At 42.4% G+C, this 23,281-nt stretch overlaps 1 protein-coding gene across 1 annotated transcript in view; it reads left to right on the top strand.

Annotated features, from left to right (window-relative positions):
* C2CD3 (C2 domain containing 3 centriole elongation regulator) overlaps positions 1 to 23,281 on the top strand; it is a 374,295-nt gene that overhangs the window by 198,559 nt on the left and 152,455 nt on the right. Inside the window, exons 25-26 of the mRNA XM_030200012.1 lie at positions 14,460 to 14,598; positions 18,999 to 19,063. Of these exons, the coding sequence (XP_030055872.1) occupies positions 14,460 to 14,598; positions 18,999 to 19,063 (204 nt within the window). The remainder of the gene's footprint in view (positions 1 to 14,459; positions 14,599 to 18,998; positions 19,064 to 23,281) is intronic.

Raw genomic sequence — 23,281 nt, forward strand, 5'->3', positions numbered from 1 at the left:
TGATGCAATACTTCATATGGATACCTAACCTTGATTTGTCCTTGCCATTTTCAGGGCATAGACCGTAGAAGTCTGCCCGGCACTGTCCTAAATTTCTAAAGTTGTCAAAGCCCCTAAAAAGCTCCACTGCCATCCAAAACTATTTAGCCACAATCAGGGCAGAGACCTTAGAAATCTTGCCCAACACTGGCTTTGCTTCCCAATTAGCAGTGTTGCCACCTAATCTCTGCTAAGCTTCTTTGGATCCATTCCTTCTAATCAGGATTCCTTTGTGTTTGTCACACGCATTTTTGAATTCCGAAACCATTTTGATCACCACCACTTCCCGTGGGAGAGTATTCCAGGTACCTACCATCCTGTCAGTGAAGAAATTCTTCCTGGCATTATTCCTAAGTCAGCCTCCCTTTCAACCTCGATTCGTGTCCTCTAGTTCTACCACCTTCCTGTCTCTGGGAAAAGGTTTGTTAGCTAATTTATACCTTTCAAATATTTGAACGTCTGTATTATATCACCCTGGTTTCTCCTTTCCTCCAGGGTATACATGTTCAGGTTAGCAAGTCTCCTCGTATGTCTTGTTACATAAACCCAATACCATTTTTGTCGCTTTTCTCTGAACCACTTCGTCTTTTTACATCCTTAGCAAAATACAGCCTCCAAAACTGGACACAATACACCAAGTGGGGCCTCGCCAACGATTTGTACAGGGGCATTGACACTTCTTTCTTTTGCTGGTTATCCCCCTCTCTATGTAGCCTAGCATTCTTCTGACTGCAGCCACTGCCTTGTCGTATTGTTTTGTCACCTTGAGAACCTTGGATACCATCACTCCCCAGGTCTCTCTTCTGAGCCGAGCTTACTAATCTCTCCCCTCCTATCTGGTACATCTCTTTTGGATTTCTGCACCCCAAGTACATCACTCTGCACTTCTTGGCATTAAATTTTAACTCGTACAGTATTTTTGGAAACCATTATTCAGATTGTACGTTATTTTTTTACACTTTTTATTATGCTGTGACTTGTGTAACTACCATAATAGCTTAATATGTGAGTGCTCAGTTGTTGCTGAAGTTGGACTAGTGGGAGGCAACATGAGAATTCCAACGTCATCGCACCATCAGCCCTCCCTACCACCTCGTTTAAAGCTAATTGTCTGATGTTATAAACCAGCACAGTTCTATGTTCAATGAGCGTGTAGATAATTGTAAAACTGGCACTTAGCTTGGGGCTGGATATTAGAATCGTTAGGTGTGCTCTCAGTAAGCCACATTGTAAGCCACATTGAGCCTGCAAAGAGGTGGGAAAACGTGGGATACAAATGCAATAAATAAATACGTAGAGCCTCAGCTGACAGTCCGTGCTCGTGTGGAAAGTGAAGTGTCAAATTTGTTCTGGATCAACAGTTCATTTGATAAATCCTTGGTGTTCTAACATATCTTCTATACTCAACACAACTTCGCGAAACACAAGTTGGGTTGAGAACAGAAGAGATGTTAGAACATCGAGGATTTATCAAATGAACTGTTGATCCAGAACAGATTTGACACTTCATTTTCCACACGAGCACGGACTGTCAGCTGAGGCTCTACTGAGAGCATACCTAACGATTCTAATATCCAGCCCCAAGCTAAGTGCCAGTTTTGCAATTATCTACATGCTCATTGAACATAGAACTGTGCTGGTTTATAACATCAGACAATTAGCTTTAAATGAGGTGGTAGGGAGGGCTGATGGTGCGATGATGTTGGAATTCTCATGTTGCCTCCCAGTAGTCCAGCCTCAGCAACATGAGTTGTACTGAGCACTCACATATTATAAGTTTAATGCTATTATGCTAGTTACACAAGTCACAGCATGATAAAAAAGTGTAAAAACAATAACGTACAATCTGAATAACGGTTTCCAAAAATACTGTATGAGTACATAACGTTGAAGCCAGGAAATTGTGGTACCCCATCATTACATTAGCATTAAATTTTAACTGTCATATACTTGACCATTCTTCCAACATTTGGAGATCCCTTCTCATGGTTTGTACTCCCTCCAGGGTGTCCAAAGGGGAAAAGGGGATTGAATTTGATATAGCGCCTTTCTGTGGTTACAGTCAAAGCAGTTTACATATTATATACTGTACAGGTATCTATTTTGTACCTGGGACAGTGGAGGGTTAGGTGACCTGCCCAGAGTCAGAAGGAGCTGCAGTAAAAATTGAACCTGGTTCCCTAGGTTCTCAGACTGCTGCACTAACCATTAGGCTACTCCTCTACTCATCATAGTGTCTTCCCAAATAGCATAATCCAAAGCAAGGGATTGGTTCCGTTGTAAGATGTCTGCAAGTTGCATCCCTCTTGAAACGAATGGAGGAACTAAGAGCAGGTGGTGAGGATGAGAAGCATCCATGACAACAAGAAATATATTGATGAAATGTTCTTGAGATAGATGATGATGATGGTGTAAACACAGAAGAACACAGTCTTCGCAAATTCAAAACGGCAAATAACACAGCGAAGACGACACAAAAATGGGGTTTTGAGACGATGTAGAGAAAGTCTAAATTTATTGATGAGTCCAAACTAATATGGTAACTCAGAGACTCGACACGGCCGTGTTTTGGCCAATCGGCCTGCCTCAGGAGTCTTTATATTCTAAATCAAAACACACAAAATCTATTTATACACATACTTTTAAATAAAACATAATAAAAAACACAATCACATGAATATAAAAATGAAATGAATATTTTATGATAAAATCTACAATATAAAAATCTAAAAAACATAGCAATTAAATTCACATTGTAAAAAGATGCAGCATACTATAAAATGAACTTAAAAGACCATCAAATAGTATAATTGTTTAAAGATAAGAAAGAGTAATGATTAAAAAGTATAAAAACGGTCATTTCTGATGCCGGTACACTCATCCACATGCCTCTGATTACTTTTTAAGTAAATAGGTGGATACATATAAAAACGTAGAATGTAAAATATAAATACAGAAATCGTTCTAAAAACTGAGTCTTACAGATATGTAGCTGCCTAATCATTTTGTTATACAACCTAACCATCTAAGGACAAAGATGGCTTTAAATGATCAATATAACTAATCTCTTGAGCTTAACAGTGCTAGTGAAAAAAGTTTATAAGTATCTTGCATTATATAGCAGTTATTAATATATGCTAATACAATCAAAACAGCCTTTGCATAACATATGTAAACAGGAATAATGGTTCGTTATTTTTCCATAGAGACTAAAGATATGTACCTTTTGTAATGGTTCATAGAAATTACTGTATCTGTCAGTTCGTTTTCAGAAAGAGACATCAATAATGGAGCTGTAGCGAATGGAAAAAAAAAATAAAACATGAAGTCTTTATGCCCTAAAGGCAGGCACATATATTGCATCAAAGATGGTAGGGATCTATATAAATACAAGTTCTATTATGTACAGCAAACGGAGCTATCTCTTTTTAAAAGAGTTTCGTTTGGCGGAAAATGATTGAGCGTAAACCAGGTAGCTCGGAGTTTAATAGCTTAAACATCAAATAATGGTGTATTCAAAAATGTGCCACTAATGAAATCTATACTGGGATGGAAAAGAAAATTGAGAAACCAATGGTGTTATGGTAGAGTGACTGCATCTGGTAATATTGTATAGATCTGGTTGAGAGTAACCGGATCTGGTGATATTATATGAGTCTGGATTAAAGGTCAAGAGTATTTTATCATCTTATTAAAAAATACAAGATGCTAAAAAAGGTATGGTGGCAAAAGAATTACTGTATAGGTTGGGAGAGTTTGTGTTTTTAATCGCCAATTTTAAAATGCTTTTACATGACAGGAAAACCTACTATCCAAACATGCTACTGAAACATAGTAACGTAGTAGATGACGGCAGAGAGAGACCTGCATGGTCCAGTCTGCCCAACAAGATAAACTCATATGTGCTACTTTTTGTGTATACCTGACCTTGATTTGTATCTGCCATTTTCGGGGCACAGACCGTAGACGTCTGCCCAGCACTAGCCCCGCCTCCCACCACCAGCTCTGCCACCCAATCTCCGCTAAGCTTCTGAGGATCCATTCCTTCTGAACAGGATTCCTTTATGTTTATCCCACGCATTTTTGAATTCTGTTACCGTTTTCATCTCCACCACCTCCCGCGGGAGGGCATTCCAAGTATCCACCACGCTCTCCATGAAAGAATACTTCCTGACATAAAATGACAAATTGTGTGGGAACAACCTTGTTAAAGTAAACACTCACCAATGTCCAAACTCTATGTTGTACAGAAACGGCAATGAAACATCGCCTATTCTGGACTTCAGTGTGAAGCTGAAGTGTCCCAGAATTTAAACCTACGGAATGACCTTTTTAAATGTAGTAGCTGAAAAGGTAAAGGAAAAAAAGGTTAGCCTTTATACATTACAAGCCAACTCAGAAAGAGGAAGACAGACAAAGATACCTCAAAAAGCTCAGAGAAGCTGAAAAAGCTGTCTGCCTGTCTTTCTCTTTCTGAGTCATCTTGTAATAGACCTTTTTTAGATATGTAAGCGACATAGGAGGAGGTGCCATAATAGCATTGTGAGTCTCAAGGCTGAGGGGGAGAATATATAGAAGCTGATAAAGGTAAAGCTGAACTGGTAAACCAATATTTCTGTTCAGTGTTCATGGATGAAAGGCTGGAGGCGGGACCACAGAATACAAATGCTAATGAAGATGGATGTATAGTAGACCAGGACCGATTCTCGGAAGACTATATTTGTGAGGAGCTGGCTAAACTACACATAGACAAAGCGATGGGGCCTGATGGGATACATCCGAGGGTATACAAGGAACTTGGAGAAGTTCTGGTGGCTCCGCTGTCTGTCCTGTTCAATGCTTCCCTAGAATCTGGAGTGGTCCCAGAGGACTGAAGAAGGGCGGATGTGGTCCCTCTGCACAAGAACAGAAGGAAAGAGGAGGTTGCGAATTACAGACCGGTCAGTCTGACCTCAATGGAGAGTAAACTAATGGAAACGCTTCTAAAGCGGTGGATTGTGAGTTTTATCAAATCGAATGGGCTGCAGGACCTAAGGCATGGTTTCACTAGAGGCAGATCTTGTCAGACGAATCTGATTCACTTCTTTGACTAGGTGACCGAACAGTTGGACGTGGGAGGGGGCGCTAGATGTGGTGTACTTAGCTTTTAGCAAGGCCTTTGACAAGGTTCCACATGGGAGACTGATAAATAAACTGAGTGCCCTCGGTATGGGACCTAAAGTGACTGACTGGGTTAAAAACTGGTTAAACGGAAGGAGACAGAGTGTAGTGGTAAATGGAGTTTGCTCTGAGGAAAAGGATATTACAAGTGGTGTACCACAGGGGTTGGTCCTTGGGGTGGCTCTTTTTAACATCTTTGTGAGCAATATTACAGAAGGGCTGTCTGGTAAGGTTTGTCTCTTTGCTGATGGTACCAAACTCTGTAATAAGGTGGACACCCCAGAGGTTGTGGATAACATTTAAGGATCTGGCAAAGGTTGAAGAATTGTCCGAAAATTGACAACTAAGATTTAGTGCTAAGAAATGCAGGGTCATGCACTTGGGTCACAAAAACTACTACTACTACTACTACTTAACATTTCTAGAGCGCTACTAGGGTTACGCAGCGCTGTACAATTTAACAAAGAGAGACAGTCCCTGCTCAAAGAGCTTACAATCTTATAAATCTAATAAAATCTAATAAAAACCTGAGGGAACTGTACAGTGTAGGAGGTGAAGAGCTTCTGTGTACGAAAGAAGAGTGGAATTTGGGGGTGATAGTGTCTGATGACCTTAAGGTGGCCAAACAGGTAGAAAAGGCGACGCTCAAAGCCAGAAGTGGAGGAGTGACCTAGTGGTTAGGGTGGTGGACTTTGGTCCTGGGGAACTGAGGAACTGAATTCGATTCCCACTTCAGGCACAGGCAGCTTCTTGTGACTCTGGGCAAGTCACTTAACCCTCCATTGCCCCATGTAAGCCGCAATGAGCCTGCCATGAGTGGGAAAGCGCAGGGTACAAATGTAATAAAAATAAAATAGATACTATTGGACATTCTACATGGAATGTTGCTACTATTGGAGATTCTACATTCTACATTCCACTAGCAACATTCCATGTAGAAGGCTGCGCAGGCTTCTGTTTCTGTGAGTCTGACGTCCTGCGCGGCCACATTGGTGATCTGCAAGGGCCGACTTCTACATGGAATGTTGCTAGTGGTGTAGAATCTCAAATAGTAGCAACAGTGGAGGAGTGGCCTAGTAGTTAGGGTGGTGGACTTTGGTCCTGGGGAGCTGAGGAACTGAATTCGATTCCCACTTCAGGCACAGGCAGCTCCTTCTGATTCTGGGCAAGTCACTTAACCCTCCATTGCCCCATGTAAGCCGCATTGAGCCTGCCATGAGTGGGAAAGCGCAGGGTACAAATGTAACAAAAAAAAAAAAAGGATACTCGGGTGCATAAGGAGAGGGATGACCAGCAGGAAAAAAGAGGTGATAGTGCCTTTATACAAGTCTCTGGTGAGGCCCCATCTGTGCGTAATTATGGAGACTGCACTTATGGAGATGTAAACAGGATGGAATCGGTCCAGAGGGTGGCTTCAAAATTGGTCGGCGGTCTCGGTCATAAAACATATAGGGACAGGCTCATGAACCTCAACATGTATATGCTGGAAGAGAGAGGCAGGAGAGAGGGGGGTATGATAGAGACGTTTAAATACCTCAGTGGCGTAACTGTACAGGAGGTGAGCCTTTTTCAAATGATGGAAACCTCTGAAATGAGAGGACATAAGATGAAGTTACGAGGAAATAGGCTGAGTATGAATTTGAGGAAACACTTTCACGGAAAGGGAGGTGGATGCGTGGAATGCCCTCCTGGTGGAGGTGGTGGAGACAACTGTGTCAGAGTTTAAGAAGGCATGGGACAGACACATGGGATCTCTTAGGAAAAGGAGTTAATGGTTACTGAGGATGGGCAGACTAGATGGGCCATATGGCCCTTAGCTGCTGTCATGTTTCTATGTTTCTATACATTCAAGTGGATAAACTTGGTGACCACACTACTTTATCCTGTATGGGTAGAGAGGAGCCGTATTGGTCTCAGCTAGCGTGAGAACTAACAAAGATAAAATTTACAGGGCTGCTATAATTTGCCTCTTGATAATTTTTTTCTGGGTATGTTAATGCAGTTTTGAAGCTGAAGCTGCATTCCCCTTGCTCAGGACACACAAGACATGAGGATGGCATAGAAAGATGTTTTGTATATGCGTGAGAGCTGTGCACCTTTTCTTTCTTCCTGTTTTCCTCAACTTGACCTTCTACTTTGTTCAGACTGGAAAACTTTTCTCCTGGCACAGACCATTGTAATTAAAAAGATAATGTTAAACTAGTTCAAACCAGTATATATTGCTGATAACCCAATCCTTTCCCAGAAGGGTTTTTAACTGCCCTGTTTACAGCTCACGTTCCAGACTAAGGGTAAACAGCTTTAATAAAAAAACAAAATTGTTATTGAAGTGCAGAAAAATAGCATTTCAGCCAACTCAGGTAACATAGTAACGTAGTAGATGACGGCAGAAAAAGACCTGCACGGTTCATCCAGTCTGCCCAACAAGATTAACTCATATGTGCTACTTTTTGTGTATACCTTACCTTGATTTGTATCTGTCATTTTCAGGGCACAGACCGTATAAGTCTGCCCAGCATTTATCCCTGCCTCCCAACCACCGGCTCTGGCACAGACCGTATAAGTCTGCCCAGCAATATCCTCGCCTCCCAACCACCAGCCCCGCCTCCCACCACCGGCTCTGGCACCTAATCTCAGCTAAAAAAACAAAAAAAAGAGAACACAAATGAAAAGTAAAAATATGAAAAATAGAACAAACACATTATCTACACGACAAGAGTTAGAAGTCAGAGGCTGTGATTATAACACCTCATTCTCACTCTCCCTGGTCCACAGGAGGGAATCTTTCTTATAGGAAAAGTTTGTATCACCTCATTACTAGCTTTAATCGTAGCTTCATCACATGCTTCAGGCAATTCCTCACATCTGCCTGTTGTGCCAACTCAGGTGTGACAGAACGTTTTTGGGGAAGTTGGTTTTTAGCACTTCTTGTGAAGTATTGTTTCATATCTCTTGTCCTTGAATAATACAAAGTTTTTGTTTTCTTATATAATTCTTATATTTCTCTTACTATGCTTGCTGAAAAATACTATCATGTTCTATCATTATCATGTTACCCAAAATCCTTCTGTTATTACTAAATGTATACTTTCTCATTCATTGTCACTACTCATGACGTATTGTAAGCCACATTGAGCCTGCAAAGAGGTGGGATACAAATGCAACAAATAAAACGTTATTTTCTAGGACATCGAAGCAAACCAGAGATACTTTAGTCACAGCACAAATGCTCCCTAAATAACACTGTCCTTCTGCTTGGTAAACTCACAATGGCTTACATGTCTTTTCTAGTACTATTAAAATTCACTCCTTCACAGGAAGGTGATGAAGACTAGGAGCAGCCTCTCCTTGGACGAGATGGAAGCAGAAACAATAACAGAATGCCAAGAAAGCTTGGCAAACGCCTGTACCACAGGTTGCTGCATCCCAGGACAAGAGAATAATGCTGCTTGCGAACCATCTCACAAGCAGAGCATCAGGCCACAAAGCCCCCCCATAGCACCAGACAGCCCCCCAGACCCATTGACCCCCCCCCCCTTGAACTTCAAGACTCCCTTTCCCTCATCCCCCATAGGAACTAATTTTAAAATCAGAGGGGTGGGGGGCTTCAGGCAGGAGCGAGGCCCACTTGTTTCTGACCAGTCTGGCGCCTTTAGGAAAATGGTGCGCCTAGCGTAGTCTTGCGCAACTACTGCTAGGGGTCACTTTTTTTGGTGTCAGTGCTGTGTGGTATGTGTGTTATAAAACAAACAAATCCTATATAATAAAACTCACCCTCAACGTTCTGAGGACAGTGACGTCACTGCCACTTCCTTCCAGAACGGTTCGTAAGACCATGGTGGTGAAGCCACTGAAATCGCCCAGGCTAGGGGCCCCGCCCTCGCATCAAACGTCATGACGTCGAGGGCGGAGCAATGGCATTCGGTGCGTCCAAGAGGTGCGGAATGCGGAGCAATGCCGATGCCGTCAGAACGACGAAGGGGTCCGTAGGTAGGGAGGGAGAAGTGGGCGATGAAGGGATCGGTAGGGAGGGAGGGAGAACGGGGGGATTGAAGAGGAAAACCTTGCTAGCGCCCATTTGCTCCTGAAACGGGCCTGTTTTCCTAGTATAATCATAAATCTCCCCAGTGAGGATTTATCAATAGCTTTTAATCTGGGACGAAAAAGCCTCAACAGACTCCAGAAAAAAATATCATCTCTATAGCAGTAAAGAAATGATAGAGTTCTTGCAGATATCATTGGCAAAAAAAAAAAACCTCCCGTAGAAATATATTCTTAGTGCACAATGTCAAAACAAAACATGCACACTTAACTTAAAAGTGCCAGAACGCCTTGTGTCTGTTCCAAGGCCAACAGTGGCCAGAGTTTTGAAATACTGCATCAGGGTCCATGGAATATTGAGAACTCCATATATGTGGCTGTTCTTAAGTGTGCGTTCTTTGTTTTGCCATTGTATACTAAAAATTTATTTCTATTGGGAGGTTTTTTGCCAGTGATGACAGCAAGAACGCCATCATTTCATTACTGCTGTAGCGGTCTTATTTTTTCTGGAGTCTGTTGAGGCTTAAAAGAGTCTATTGAAATTAAAAGTTATTGATAAATACTCACTGAGGGGAGATTTATAATATATTTGTTTGGATAGATTATTTAAATCCTTGGTCTAATCCCAAGTAGTTGATGTTATAAAGCAAACACAGCACATCACCCTTCTAATACCATCCCTACAGTAAAGCATGGTGGTGGCCACATGTTGAGAGAATGCTTTACAACAGCAGGGAGAGAAAAGCTTGTGAAGACTGAAGGAAAGATTGATGGTGCCAGGGCCGCCGAGAGGTGGGGCAGGGGGCAAAATTCTCTCGGCCCGGCCTCCAGGGGGAGCCCGGCAGTAGTGTCGCTGTGTCGGTAAGATTTCCATGGCAAAAAGGCAGAAGGCGGTTCAGGCAGGCTGCCGCTTCATTGGTCTCCTGCTCCTGTGTGTCCTGGCCGGGTTAGCAGCATGATACATTAACTGCTGCTAGCCTGGCTGGTACACACATGAGCAGGAGACCAATGCAGGCTGAAGGCTTCTGTTCTGACTGCCATACTAGCAGGTTCTTCTTCCTGCCTTGTCCCGGTCCCTCCTTCTCCCGATGTCAGGTACTTCCTGTTTCCACCATGGCTGGGAGCGAGAGGGGATGCGGTAGGAAGGGAAGGATCTGCGACAGCAGAGGGAGGTGGGGGGCAGCAGCAGCTTGCCCGAGTGGGAGAGGGAGCAGAGGGTGTTGGCAGGGAGTGGCAGCCGGCACCCTTGCTCCAGACCCTTCCCTGTCTCTCAGGGGCTCTGGATAGTGCAGGAAGATCCAGGAAGAAATCCTGTTCTAATCTGCCATTGACCCTGGGATAAGGGAAAAAATTCATCTTTTAGCAGGGCGATGAGCCTAAATAAGAAGCAAAAGCAACAATGAAGTGACTGCAATACAAAAGTGAATATCCTTGAGTAGCCCAGTCAAAACCCAGACCTTAATACAACGGAAAATCTGTGGCAAGCCTATTGAAGACTGCAGTCCATAGATGATACTTCATCAATCTGAAAGATTTTTTAGTTATTCTTTCAAGAAGAATGGATATGCTAGGCAAAGTTGGTAGACACAATTAAAAGACTCCGACTAAAATGACATCAGATACCTTAAGATCATTACAGGCCTAAAATGACATCAGATACCCTAAGATCATTACATGCCCAATAATACAGTGGGGGAAATAAGTATTTGATCCCTTGCTGATTTTGTAAGTTTGCCCACTGACAAAGACATGAGCAGCCCATAATTGAAGGGTAGGTTATTGGTAACAGTGAGAGATAGCACATCACAAATTAAATCCGGAAAATCACATTGTGGAAAGTATATGAATTTATTTGCATTCTGCAGAGGGAAATAAGTATTTGATCCCCCACCAACCAGTAAGAGATCTGGCCCCTACAGACCAGGTAGATGCTCCAAATCAACTCGTTACCTGCATGACAGACAGCTGTCGGCAATGGTCACCTGTATGAAAGACACCTGTCCACAGACTCAGTGAATCAGTCAGACTCTAACCTCTACAAAATGGCCAAGAGCAAGGAGCTGTCTAAGGATGTCAGGGACAAGATCATACACCTGCACAAGGCTGGAATGGGCTACAAAACCATCAGTAAGACGCTGGGCGAGAAGGAGACAACTGTTGGTGCCATAGTAAGAAAATGGAAGAAGTACAAAATGACTGTCAATCGACAAAGATCTGGGGCTCCACGCAAAATCTCACCTCGTGGGGTATCCTTGATCATGAGGAAGGTTAGAAATCAGCCTACAACTACAAGGGGGGAACTTGTCAATGATCTCAAGGCAGCTGGGACCACTGTCACCACGAAAACCATTGGTAACACATTACGATATAACGGATTGCAATCCTGCAGTGCCCGCAAGGTCCCCCTGCTCCGGAAGGCACATGTGACGGCCCGTCTGAAGTTTGCCAGTGAACACCTGGATGATGCCGAGAGTGATTGGGAGAAGGTGCTGTGGTCAGATGAGACAAAAATTGAGCTCTTTGGCATGAACTCAACTCGCCGTGTTTGGAGGAAGAGAAATGCTGCCTATGACCCAAAGAACACCGTCCCCACTGTCAAGCATGGAGGTGGAAATGTTATGTTTTGGGGGTGTTTCTCTGCTAAGGGCACAGGACTACTTCACCGCATCAATGGGAGAATGGATGGGGCCATGTACCGTACAATTCTGAGTGACAACCTCCTTCCCTCCGCCAGGGCCTTAAAAATGGGTCGTGGCTGGGTCTTCCAGCACGACAATGACCCAAAACATACAGCCAAGGCAACAAAGGAGTGGCTCAGGAAGAAGCACATTAGGGTCATGGAGTGGCCTAGCCAGTCACCAGACCTTAATCCCATTGAAAACTTATGGAGGGAGCTGAAGCTGCGAGTTGCCAAGCGACAGCCCAGAACTCTTAATGATTTAGAGATGATCTGCAAAGAGGAGTGGACCAAAATTCCTCCTGACATGTGTGCAAACCTCATCATCAACTACAGAAGACGTCTGACCGCTGTGCTTGCCAACAAGGGTTTTGCCACCAAGTATTAGGTCTTGTTTGCCAGAGGGATTAAATACTTATTTCCCTCTGCAGAATGCAAATAAATTCATATACTTTCCACAATGTGATTTTCCGGATTTAATTTGTGATGTGCTATCTCTCACTGTTACCAATAACCTACCCTTCAATTATGGGCTGCTCATGTCTTTGTCAGTGGGCAAACTTACAAAATCAGCAAGGGATCAAATACTTATTTCCCCCACTGTATATCATTTCTCATCAAAAAAGTTTTTAATAGTTTTCTAAAGCAAATATGTAGTTCCTGTAATACATAAAGGAAGAGCTTTCCAGATTAGTGTTTCCTAGTAGGGTTGATAGTCCTCATCTCCACCACCTCTACTGTAAGGCTGTTCCATACATCCACCACCCTATACGTAAAGAAGAATTTCACTTAAATTACTCATCTGTCTGTCCTCTTTCGCCTTTATCCTATTCCCCCTGATCCCAGAGCTTCCTTTTAATTGAAATAGGGATTAGTTTTAAAGAATTTAACCGTTTACAACTGCTTCAAAATACTGCTCTATGACTGATAAATAGGATAGGTAGATTTGATCACATTACACTTTATATGAAAAAAGCCCGTTGGCTTCCTGTGCACAAACGCATTATCTCTAAACTTCTTCTCTTGGTTTACAAAACTTTACAAACAGAAGAACCTTCTTATCATAATCGCCACTTAATTTGCTACATCCCTGCCCATTCTCTTCAATCAATCAATCAATCAAAATCATCTATATATGCCTACTCATAAAGAAATACTCCATGAACATATCAGAGGAAGTATCTTTTCAATACAAGGTTCACTCCTATGGCACTCCCACCTCATTTGTGTCATCAGACATCCATAACTCAATTTAAAACAGATCTTAAAACCCATCTGTTCACACAGGGTGCTGACCTGTGCGAGTCCTTCAGAAGCAAGAGTATTCTCTCATGTGTAATCCTTCCCCTGCTTTCTATTAAATATTGAAGTTCGCCCTCCTCTCCTCACAGTGATGTCTTATCTATATACTTTCTTCTAGCTATGTATCTTAGAATGTAAGCCACCTAGATGGCATCGCTGTAGAGCAGGGTAAAAAGTATGAACTTGAAATAGACTGGCCTGCTGTGCATTTATACCATGGAGGTATTTAAACATCTTTATCATATCTCACCTTTCCTGCCTTTCTTCCAAAGTCGACAAAGATACAGAAGAACAAAAAACCTCTCAGAAAAAATACCACAAAGGAGACAGTGAAGGTGATTCAATGAAACGGTGATGCTGTATGTGGTCTAGAAGATTTAATGGTCAACAACAACGACTCTGTGGTCAACACATTGGCTCAACACGGCCATGTTTCAGCCCATCGACCTGCCTCAGGAGTCTTTCCTGTGTTGTACAGATGAATGGGTAGATGTCGCTTGCTGTATATATTTCAAGCTAAATCGCAATAGATATGCTTCGACCTTGTAGCAACTGGTGCAAAGTCTTTGTCTCCATATGATTTATGACTAAGATCAGTGACCATTTTAGTAGCTGCCCTCTGACTTCATCCTATTTATATCTTTTTGAAGGTGTAGCCTCCAAAATTCGGTTATCTAAAAGGAAAGTTTGTCTCAAATGTACAGCATGGCAAAGTATCTTATAGGGAAGGTGCTATGAGGTATATTATTCAGGAATAGAATAAATCTGATGGAAAGTATCTCTGCATGTATGTATGTTGGTCTCTATATATGTGCTTTTGTGAGAGTGTCTTCGCATATCTCAGTAACAGAACATAACCCATCAACTAGGCCAGCAAAATAAAATTAGAATTTTTAAAAATCTCTTCTTTAAAGAAATCAGGTAGAGCACTTGATGTAAAAAAGCCAGAAAAATTACCTCAGTTTGCAATATGTTCCTCCTAATTTGTTCTCATAGTACAAGTGTAATAGAGATGCCTTTTCCAGTTTTCTCTGCCATTGAACCACAACATAGATCTAGAAGAACCAGTTTCCAGGAGTAGGTAATTACCTTCTCATGTAGTCCAGTCATTAGCCTCTTTATTGGTATTGATTAAAGCTGATTGTGATGATCATTTTAATAACATAGTGCAATTTTTATATCTAGAAGTCTATTTGTGTTGGAAATTAACTTGCTCTCAATTCTACTTGTTCTGTTATAGGAATTCCTCTGACTGAGCGAACCATTGCAACACCAAGTTGCTGTGTGTCATTTGCTGATGCTGGCAGTGAGACCCCTGTAACCACCTCGGTCATTGAGAACACAGACTCACCTGTTTGGAACTTTCAGCAGCAAGCTAGGTAAGATCCTTAGTGGCCTAAATTAGAACGTAAGAACATAGGTATTGCCACACAGGGACAGACCAAAAGTCTATCATGCCCAGCATCCTGTTCATAACAGTGACCAATCCAGGTTACAAGTACCTGTCAAGATCCCAAAACAGTAGAATACATTTTATGCTGCTTATCCTAGAAATAAGTGGTCCATTTTAATAATGGCTTATGGATTTTTCTTTTAGGAAGCTATCCAAACCTTTCTTAAACCCCGCTAACTGCTTTTACTACATTCTCTGGCAATGAATTCCAGAGTTTAATTACACATTGAGTGAATAAATATTTTCTCCAATTTGTTTTAAATTTACTACGTTGTAGCTTCACTGCGCCCCCTAGTCCAACTATTTTTGGAAAGAGTAAACAAGCGGTTCACGTCTACCCATTCCACTTCATTCATTATTTTTCCCCTCAGCCATCTTTTCTCCAAGCTGAAGAGCCCTAGCTGCTTTCCCCCCAGATTCTATATAGTGCAGTTAGATTTAGGCGCTAAAATTGGAGTGGATTCTATAACACCACGCGTAAAGCGCATAACTTAATTGGCTTAACAAGCTAATGAGCACTGATAAGCAGGCAAGTATGGGCCTTATAGAAGGCACCACAAAAATTGTGAACACCTCTCTTTCTAATGGGCAACTACCAACAGCATTAAAAAGGGCAGTGGTTCACCCTCTGCTGAAGAAAAACAACCTTGACCAGGACAAACTTGAAAATTACAGGTCAGTATCCAACATCCCGTTTCTAGGAAAACTCATAGAACAAGCAGTCTGTGTTCAACTTATTGAATGGCTAGAAAAGAGTAACTGGCTAGATCCATGTCAATCTGGATTCAGACCCGGTTATGGAACAGAAATGGTCCTGGTATCCCTGCTAGATGATCTTCACAGAAACCGAGACAAGGGATTCGCCTCGATGTTAGTACTGCTAGATTTCTCAGCAGCTTTTGACACTGTGGATCATGATATCTTGCTAGCACGACTGACAGAAACAGGTATCAATGGTACAGTACTTACTTGCCTGGTTTAGATCCTATCTATTAGACAGGCAACAATCCATAATGTTTGGCAGCAACTCAGCACCACAATGGACACTGACCTGCGGGGTACCACAAGGATCGATACTGTCACCTATTCTGTTCAATATCTACCTCAAGCCACTAGCTGAGCTGATTCGGTCAATGGACACTCAGTTCTACGTCTATGCGGATGATGTGCAGCTACTCATACCCATTGAACCTGACTTACCTACAGCCTTGAATAAATTGATTACTTGTCTAACATCAATTCAAGAATGGGCTAAGCACAACAAACTTTGCCTGAACCCAAGTACAACCGAGCTTCTCTGGCTCCCTAACACATTTGTACCCCTAACACATTGTGCGCTTTCCCACACATGGCAGGCTCGATGCGGCTTACATAGTAACAATATAAAGAATTACAAAGTCGTGAGAAGAATAAACAGTTTGTAGTAAACACAAAATTAATGGGGTTAACGGATAAGTAAATTGAGCATAGAAAAGATTGGGTGCAGAAGGAAATGAGCGTTGGGAGGTAGTCTTAGGAAGATGGAGAGGAATAGATATATGGTAGCAAAAAGGATAATGGGGAAACATGGTCAATGTATAACAATTGTCAATAAGAATCATGTGGGCAAGCTTTGGTTGGGTTGAATCATTAGGATAGGCTGTCTTTGTCTTCAGTGCTTTTCTGAAGGGCAAAAGGCCGTTAATGGTATGGATAGGTCTTGGTAGAGCATTCCAAAGCTGGCTACCTAAAAAGGAAAAATTGGATACGTAGAAGGATTTGTACTTAATACCTTTGCAATTGGGGAGGTGCAGATTAAGGTAAGTACAAATCAGCCTTGCCTTCACTTTATAGTTTGTGAGAATTCTTTGAGGGTGTTTATCTTTTGGGCACATTTAGCAAGAAGAGTGCCTGTGTTTGAGAGTTTGTCCTGTCTGTCCATCCATTCACGTAAGTAAGTTTATAGAGCGCACATGTGCAGTCTTACACCCTACTGAAGAGGTTCCATACATCACACATAGTGATCTTGGGCAAGTCACTTAACCCTCCATTGCCTCAGGTACAAAATTAGATTGTGAGCCCTCCCAAGAACAGGGAAATACCAAGTGTACCTAAATGTAACTCTCCTTGAGCTACTACTGAAAAAGGTATGAGCAAAATCCAAATTTTAAAAAATGCAAATAAAAAAATCACACATGAGAGAAAGGAGGACTTAGGAACAAGAGCGGAAAGAACAGCGGATTTCATGCAGACACTGCTCTTTCAAACCTCTGCCAATGCCACTGACCTTTTGGCATGGGAGGGAAGAAGGAGAGGCAAGTGACAAGAAATTTCTCAGTGCAGTACCCGTTGCATTCTCTTCCCAGCCTGAGTATTAAAATGGATGTTTTGTGACCTGAGAAAGTATTTTACTTAACATTTTTCCCAGATTCTCTTTGATAACTAGTCTAATCACTAAGACAATTTCATCATTTCAAAAATGAGCATGTACCTCCGTTTGTGTTAATAAAAATAATGGATACATTGGAGATCAGTTTTAAAGCCAAAGCCTATCTAAGCTTGTGATTGTCTTAAATAAAAGAAGTAAATCAGCACAGGTTTGCTGCTTGTGAGTAGTAGAATCTGAGCTCCTGGCCGTTCATGCAGCTTTCATAAATATATTTCAATCACCTTTAAAAAAGAGGGGGAGGCCTGCATTCGTATGTATGTATTTACAGGAGAGGTTTGTATTAGTAAATGAGGTCAGAAAGTACAGGGTAATTTTCAAAGCAATTTCTGTAGGTAAAAAGTGTATGGCGCCTTAAGTTGTGCATGCTAATTTGGCCTCATAGCCAAATTGCACACACAACTTAATTGATTAACAAGCCAGTCAGCGTTGATAATTGGTGCTTAACCAATTAGCAGCACTAATCAGAGCCGTAGCGAGGGGAGCTGACACCCGGGGCGGGTCGCCGCTGCGCACCCCCCCCCCCCGGGTGCAGCACGGCGCACCCTTCTCCCGCTGGAGCGCATACCTCCCCCCCCCCCCCCGGAGCGCATACCTGCGGTGAGGGACGGGCGGGAGGGCCGATCCGCCCCGACTGCACGTTGTTGGGGTGTGTCGGCTCCGCACTGGTTCACTGCTCTCTTTGTCCCGGAACAGGAAGTAACCTGTTCCGGGGCAGAGAGGGCAGTGCACCAGCGTGGAGCCGACACCCCCCAGCGGCGTGCACTCGGGGCGGACCGCCCCCCCCCCCTTCCTACGCCACTGGCACTAATTGGCTTTTATTAGAATTTATATGCACAACTTTCTAGGTGTATTCTATATCGCAGTGCACATAAATTCTAATGCACACAGTTGAAAAGGGGATGTGGCCACTGGCATGGAATGGGCGGGTCGTGGGCATTTAAAAAAAACTAGACGCACTATTATAGAATACACCCGATCTGTGCCTAACAGGCTCAGGTGTTTAGGCCTAGTTTTAGGTGACCTAAATGTACATAAGTATTGCCATACTGGGAAAGACCAAAGGTCCATCAAGCCCATCATCCTGTTTCCAACACCGGCCAATCCAGGTCACAAATACCTGGCAAGATCCCAAAAAAGTACAAAACATTTTATACTGCTTATCCCAGAAATAGTGGATTTTCCCCAAGTCCATTTAATAATGATCTATGGACTTTTCTTTTAGGAAGCCATCCAAACCTTTTTTAAACTCCACTAAGCTTACCGCCTTTACCACATTCTCTGGCAACGAATTCCAGAGTTTAATTACACGTTGAGTGAAGAAACATTTTCTCCGATTCGTTTTAATTTACTACATTGCAGCTTCATCGCATGCCCCCTAGTCCTAGTATTTTTGGAAAGCACCTAAATTCTAGTTGTGAGAACGACACGTGAGCATGTTCTTTAAACTATGCCTATCTTTAGGCATAGCTTTATAGAATCACGCAAACCGAATGGTTTTACGACACTGATTTTTAAAGCGTCATATATAGAATTTCTCCCAGTGTGTACATTTACCTACATTTGAGGGAGACCTTCCCAAGGTGGGGTTGGGATAGGATCTGAAACGTGCATAATTCTTTTTATTTCAGAAGTACATGTTATTAATTGAAAAAAGTATCTGCACAAAAAGGAAGCACTGATGTGTGCATGTTCTTTTTTTGTGGGGCATTTTTCAAATTAAATGCACATGCATACTTCATATGCCATCTTTAAATTAAAAATTGTATCTGAAAAAATTGAAACATACATATATTTCTTTTCAATACAAAAGAAACAATTAAAATGACATTTCTATCATGAAACCTCTTAATATTGTGCATCATCTTTATTTTATGACATCTTTATTTTATCTCTAATAGATTATCCAAAGAACTTTTATTGGACTCACAGCAAACACTGGTCTTTAAAGTGTGGCACAAAACAGGTAAGCAGACTGAAGAAAAACATACTCTTCTCTTGTGCCTCTTTAAGAGAAAGGAAAGGGGATGGGACTTAATATACCACCTTTCTGTGGTTACAATCAAAGCTGTGTTTTGTGACATGATGTTAAAGGCTCTGAAGTTTGAATTTCCTACCTGTGAATTGATGAAGAAGTTAGTATTAAAGTTGGAGTATTGACAACCACTACTACTACTACTACTACTACTACTACTATTTAGTATTTCTATAGCGCTACAAGGCGTACGCAGCGCTGCACAAACATAGAAGAAAGACAGTCCCTGCTCAAAGAGCTTACAATCTAATAGACAAAAAATAAATAAAGTAAGCAAATCAAATCAATTAATGTGTACAGGAAGGAGGAGAGGAGGGTAGGTGGAGGCGAGTGGTTACGAGTCAAAAGCAATGTTAAAGAGGTGGGCTTTCAGTCTAGATTTAAAGGTGGCCAAGGATGGGGCAAGACGTAGGGGCTCAGGAAGTTTATTCCAGGCGTAGGGTGCAGCGAGACAGAAGGCGCGAAGTCTGGAGTTGGCAGTAGTGGAGAAGGGAACAGATAAGAAGGACGTCAGACTCACAGAAACAGAAGCATGCGCGGCTGCAAGGGCAGGCTTCTACATGGAATGTTGCTGGTGGAATAGCAACATTAACATTCCATGTAGAATCTCAAATAGTAGCAACAGAATCTCCAATAGTAGCAACATTCCATCTAGAATCTCCAATAGTAGCAACATTCCATGTTGTTACTACTACTACTACTATTTAGCATTTCTATAGCGCTACAAGGCATACGCAGCGCTGCACAAACATAGAAGAAAGACAGTCCCTGCTCAAAGAGCTTACAATCTAATAGACAAAAAATAAATAAAGTAAGCAAATCAAATCAATTAATGTGTACAGGAAGGAGGAGAGGAGGGTAGGTGGAGGCGAGTGGTTACCACATAAAAATGTTACATGGCTATGGATATTAATGATGATGCATATCACATGAATTTATTATTGGGTATTTGGCTGTTTGAAACTGCTATTTTAATTGATAAACACAGCTTTAGATGAGAAAACAGAATAAAAATCTTTTTATTCAGTTAAATTAAGGTGCACACGGTCTGTTGAATGTTACTAAGAGGCACTGCTCTATTTTAGGGGTTGAAGTATTTTGTGTTGCTTTCTGTTCGGTTACTTTCACAGAGGCAATTCTTTTCTCAAGCTGTAGCATAATGAAAGCCTCAGTTGTATTATAGCCATGTTTCAGATTTCTTCTGCATCTTGTTCTGGAGTAGGTTAGAATAAGTGCACTGTTACATGGACATGGTGCTTGTCCCGACTTCACTTTAGTGATTTCAGCAGCATGGTGAAGGGAAATCTGTGCCAAACTAGATGACTTTATAAAAAGGCCCTGTGCTAGGCATATACTACAGTAGTACCCTTAATACAAGTGGAGAAAGCACAGCTCTCCAACCTCTCTGCATGTAAATGTGTGTGTGTGTGTGTGTGAGGTATATGTTTGTGTGTCTGTGCATGTGTGCCTTCTGTGTGTACTTTCTGAGGTATGTGATCAGAAGAGGAAATGAAAGGGGAAGGCAATTCCTTAATCACAGTGTTACAGTGAAAATACTATATATATATATATATTTTTTTTTTTTTTTTTTTTTTGCAGCTGTTGGGGCTGCTTTTCCATAGGAATGTGCTGTGCATTTTTTTTTTAGGTGGATCATTTATCTTCCTCCTCCTCCTCCTGTCAGATGCAGAAACTTCATTTCCTTAGTGTCAGCAGCAAATGAATCCAGTTCCTCAGTTCCCCAGGACCAAAGTCCACCACCCTAACCACTAGGCCACTCCTCCACTGTTGCTACTATTTGAGATTCTACATGGAATGTTGCTATTCCACTAGCAACATTCCATGTAGAAGTCGGCCCTTGCAGATCACCAATGTGGCCGCGCAGGCTTCTGCTTCTGTGAGTCTGACGTCCTGCACGTACGTGCAGGACGTCAGACTCACAGAAACAGAAGCCTGCGCGGCCTTCTACATGGAATGTTGCTAGTGGAATAGCAACATTCCATGTAGAATCTCCAATAGTAGCAACATTCCATGTAGAATCTCCAATAGTAGCAACATTCCATGTAGAATCTCCAATAGTATCTATTTTATTTTTGTTACATTTGTACCCTGCGCTTTCCCACGCATGGCAGGCTCAATACGGCTTACATGGGGCAATGGAGGGTTAAGTGACTTGCCCAGAGTCACAAGGAGCTGCCTGTGGCTGAAGTGGGAATCAAACTCAGTTCCTCAGGACCAAAGTCCACCACCCTAACCACTAGGCCACTCCTCCACTGTTGCTACTATTTGAGATTCTACATGGAATGTTGCTATTCCACTAGCAACATTCCATGTAGAAGTTGGCCCTTGCAGATCACCAATGTGGCCACTCAGGCTTCTGCTTCTGTGAGTCTGACGTCCTGCACGTACGTGCAGGACGTCAGACTCACAGAAACAGAAGCCTGCGCAGCCTTCTACATGGAATGTTGCTAGCAACATTCCATGTAGAATCTCCAATAGTAGCAACATTCCATGTAGAATCTCCAATAGTATCTATTTTATTTTTGTTACATTTGTACCCTGCGCTTTCCCACTCATGGCAGGCTCAATGCGGCTTACATGGGGCAATGGAGGGTTAAGTGACTTGCCCAGAGTCACAAGGAGCTGCCTGTGCCTGAAGTGGGAATCGAAGTCAGTTCCCCAGGACCAAAGTCCACTACCCTAACCACTAGGCCACTCCTCCACTGTTGCTACTATTTGAGATTCTACATGGAATGTTGCTAGTGGAATAGCAACATTCCATGTAGAATCTCCAGTAGTAGCAACATTCCATGTAGAATCTCCAATAGTATCTATTTTATTTTTTGTTACATTTGTACCCTGCACTTTCCCACTCATGGCAGGCTCAATGCGGCTTACATGGGGCAATGGAGGGTTAAGTGACTTGCCCAGAGTCACAAGGAGCTGCCTGTGCCTGAAGTGGGAATCAAACTCAGTTCCTCAGGACCAAAGTCCACCACCCTAACCACTAGGCCACTCCTCCACTCACTTGGCCTTCTCCCCACTGCCTTCCCATTGGCTCAGGGATTCTTAATCTCATTTGGTTTCTGCAGCCCTTTAAGTGATCAATGAAACCCTCACACCTCCTCCCTAAGTCATATTTTATTGTGTTTTCAAATAAGAACATCAAAGAACAAACTTCGAAAAGAAAACAATTGAGCCTTTACAAGTAATTATAAAAAAAGAAATATCATCACTTAGGAGCTCTTTTACTAAGCTGCGTTAAAATGTGACCTGTTCTATCTCTAGTAACAAATTACCAAAGGGAGATGGGATTATAGAGGAAAAATTTTCAACAAAGAGTAGGACTTTAGCTTAGTCACTTCTAAATGCAGCTTTTCATATTTGAGTTCGCAAATGTGGAATGCTTTACCACTTGACCTGAAATAATTCACAACGTAATTAACTTTCGTAAGGCACTAAAGACTCGTCTCTTTAACATAACATACCATAAGGACTCATAATTGGAGCCGTAATTACATAGTAACATAGTAGATGATGGCAGAAAAAGACCTGCATGGTCCATCCAGTCTGCCCAAGACAAACTCATATGTGTATACCTTACCTTGAATTTGTACCTGTCCTATCAGGGCACAGACCATATAGTCTGCCCAGCAGTATTTCCCGCCTCCCAACCACCAGTCCCGCCTCCCATCACCGGCTCTGGTACAGACCGTACAAGTCTGCCCTCCCCTATCCTCGCCTCCCAGCCACCACCCCCTCTTCCCCCCAGCTGCTCCGCCACCCAATTTCAGCTAAGCTTCTGAGGATCCATTCCTTCTGCACAGGATTCCTCTATGCATATCCCACGCATGTTTGAACTCCGTTACCGTTTTCATCTCCACCACCTCCCGCGGGAGGGCATTCCAAGCGTCTACCACCCTCTCCGTGAAAAAATACTTCCTGACATCTTTCCTGAGTCTGCCCCCCTTCAATCTCATTTCATGTCCTCTCGTTCTACCGCCTTCCCATCTCCGAAAAAGATTTGTTTGCGGATTAATACCTTTCAAATATTTGAACGTCTGTATCATATCACCCCTGTTCTCCTTTCCTCCAGGGTGTACATGTTCAGGTCAGCAAGCCTCCTCTTCATACGTCTTGGAACGTAAA

The sequence above is a fragment of the Microcaecilia unicolor genome, chromosome 4 (assembly GCF_901765095.1).
Source record: "Microcaecilia unicolor chromosome 4, aMicUni1.1, whole genome shotgun sequence".
NCBI lineage: Eukaryota > Metazoa > Chordata > Amphibia > Gymnophiona > Siphonopidae > Microcaecilia > Microcaecilia unicolor.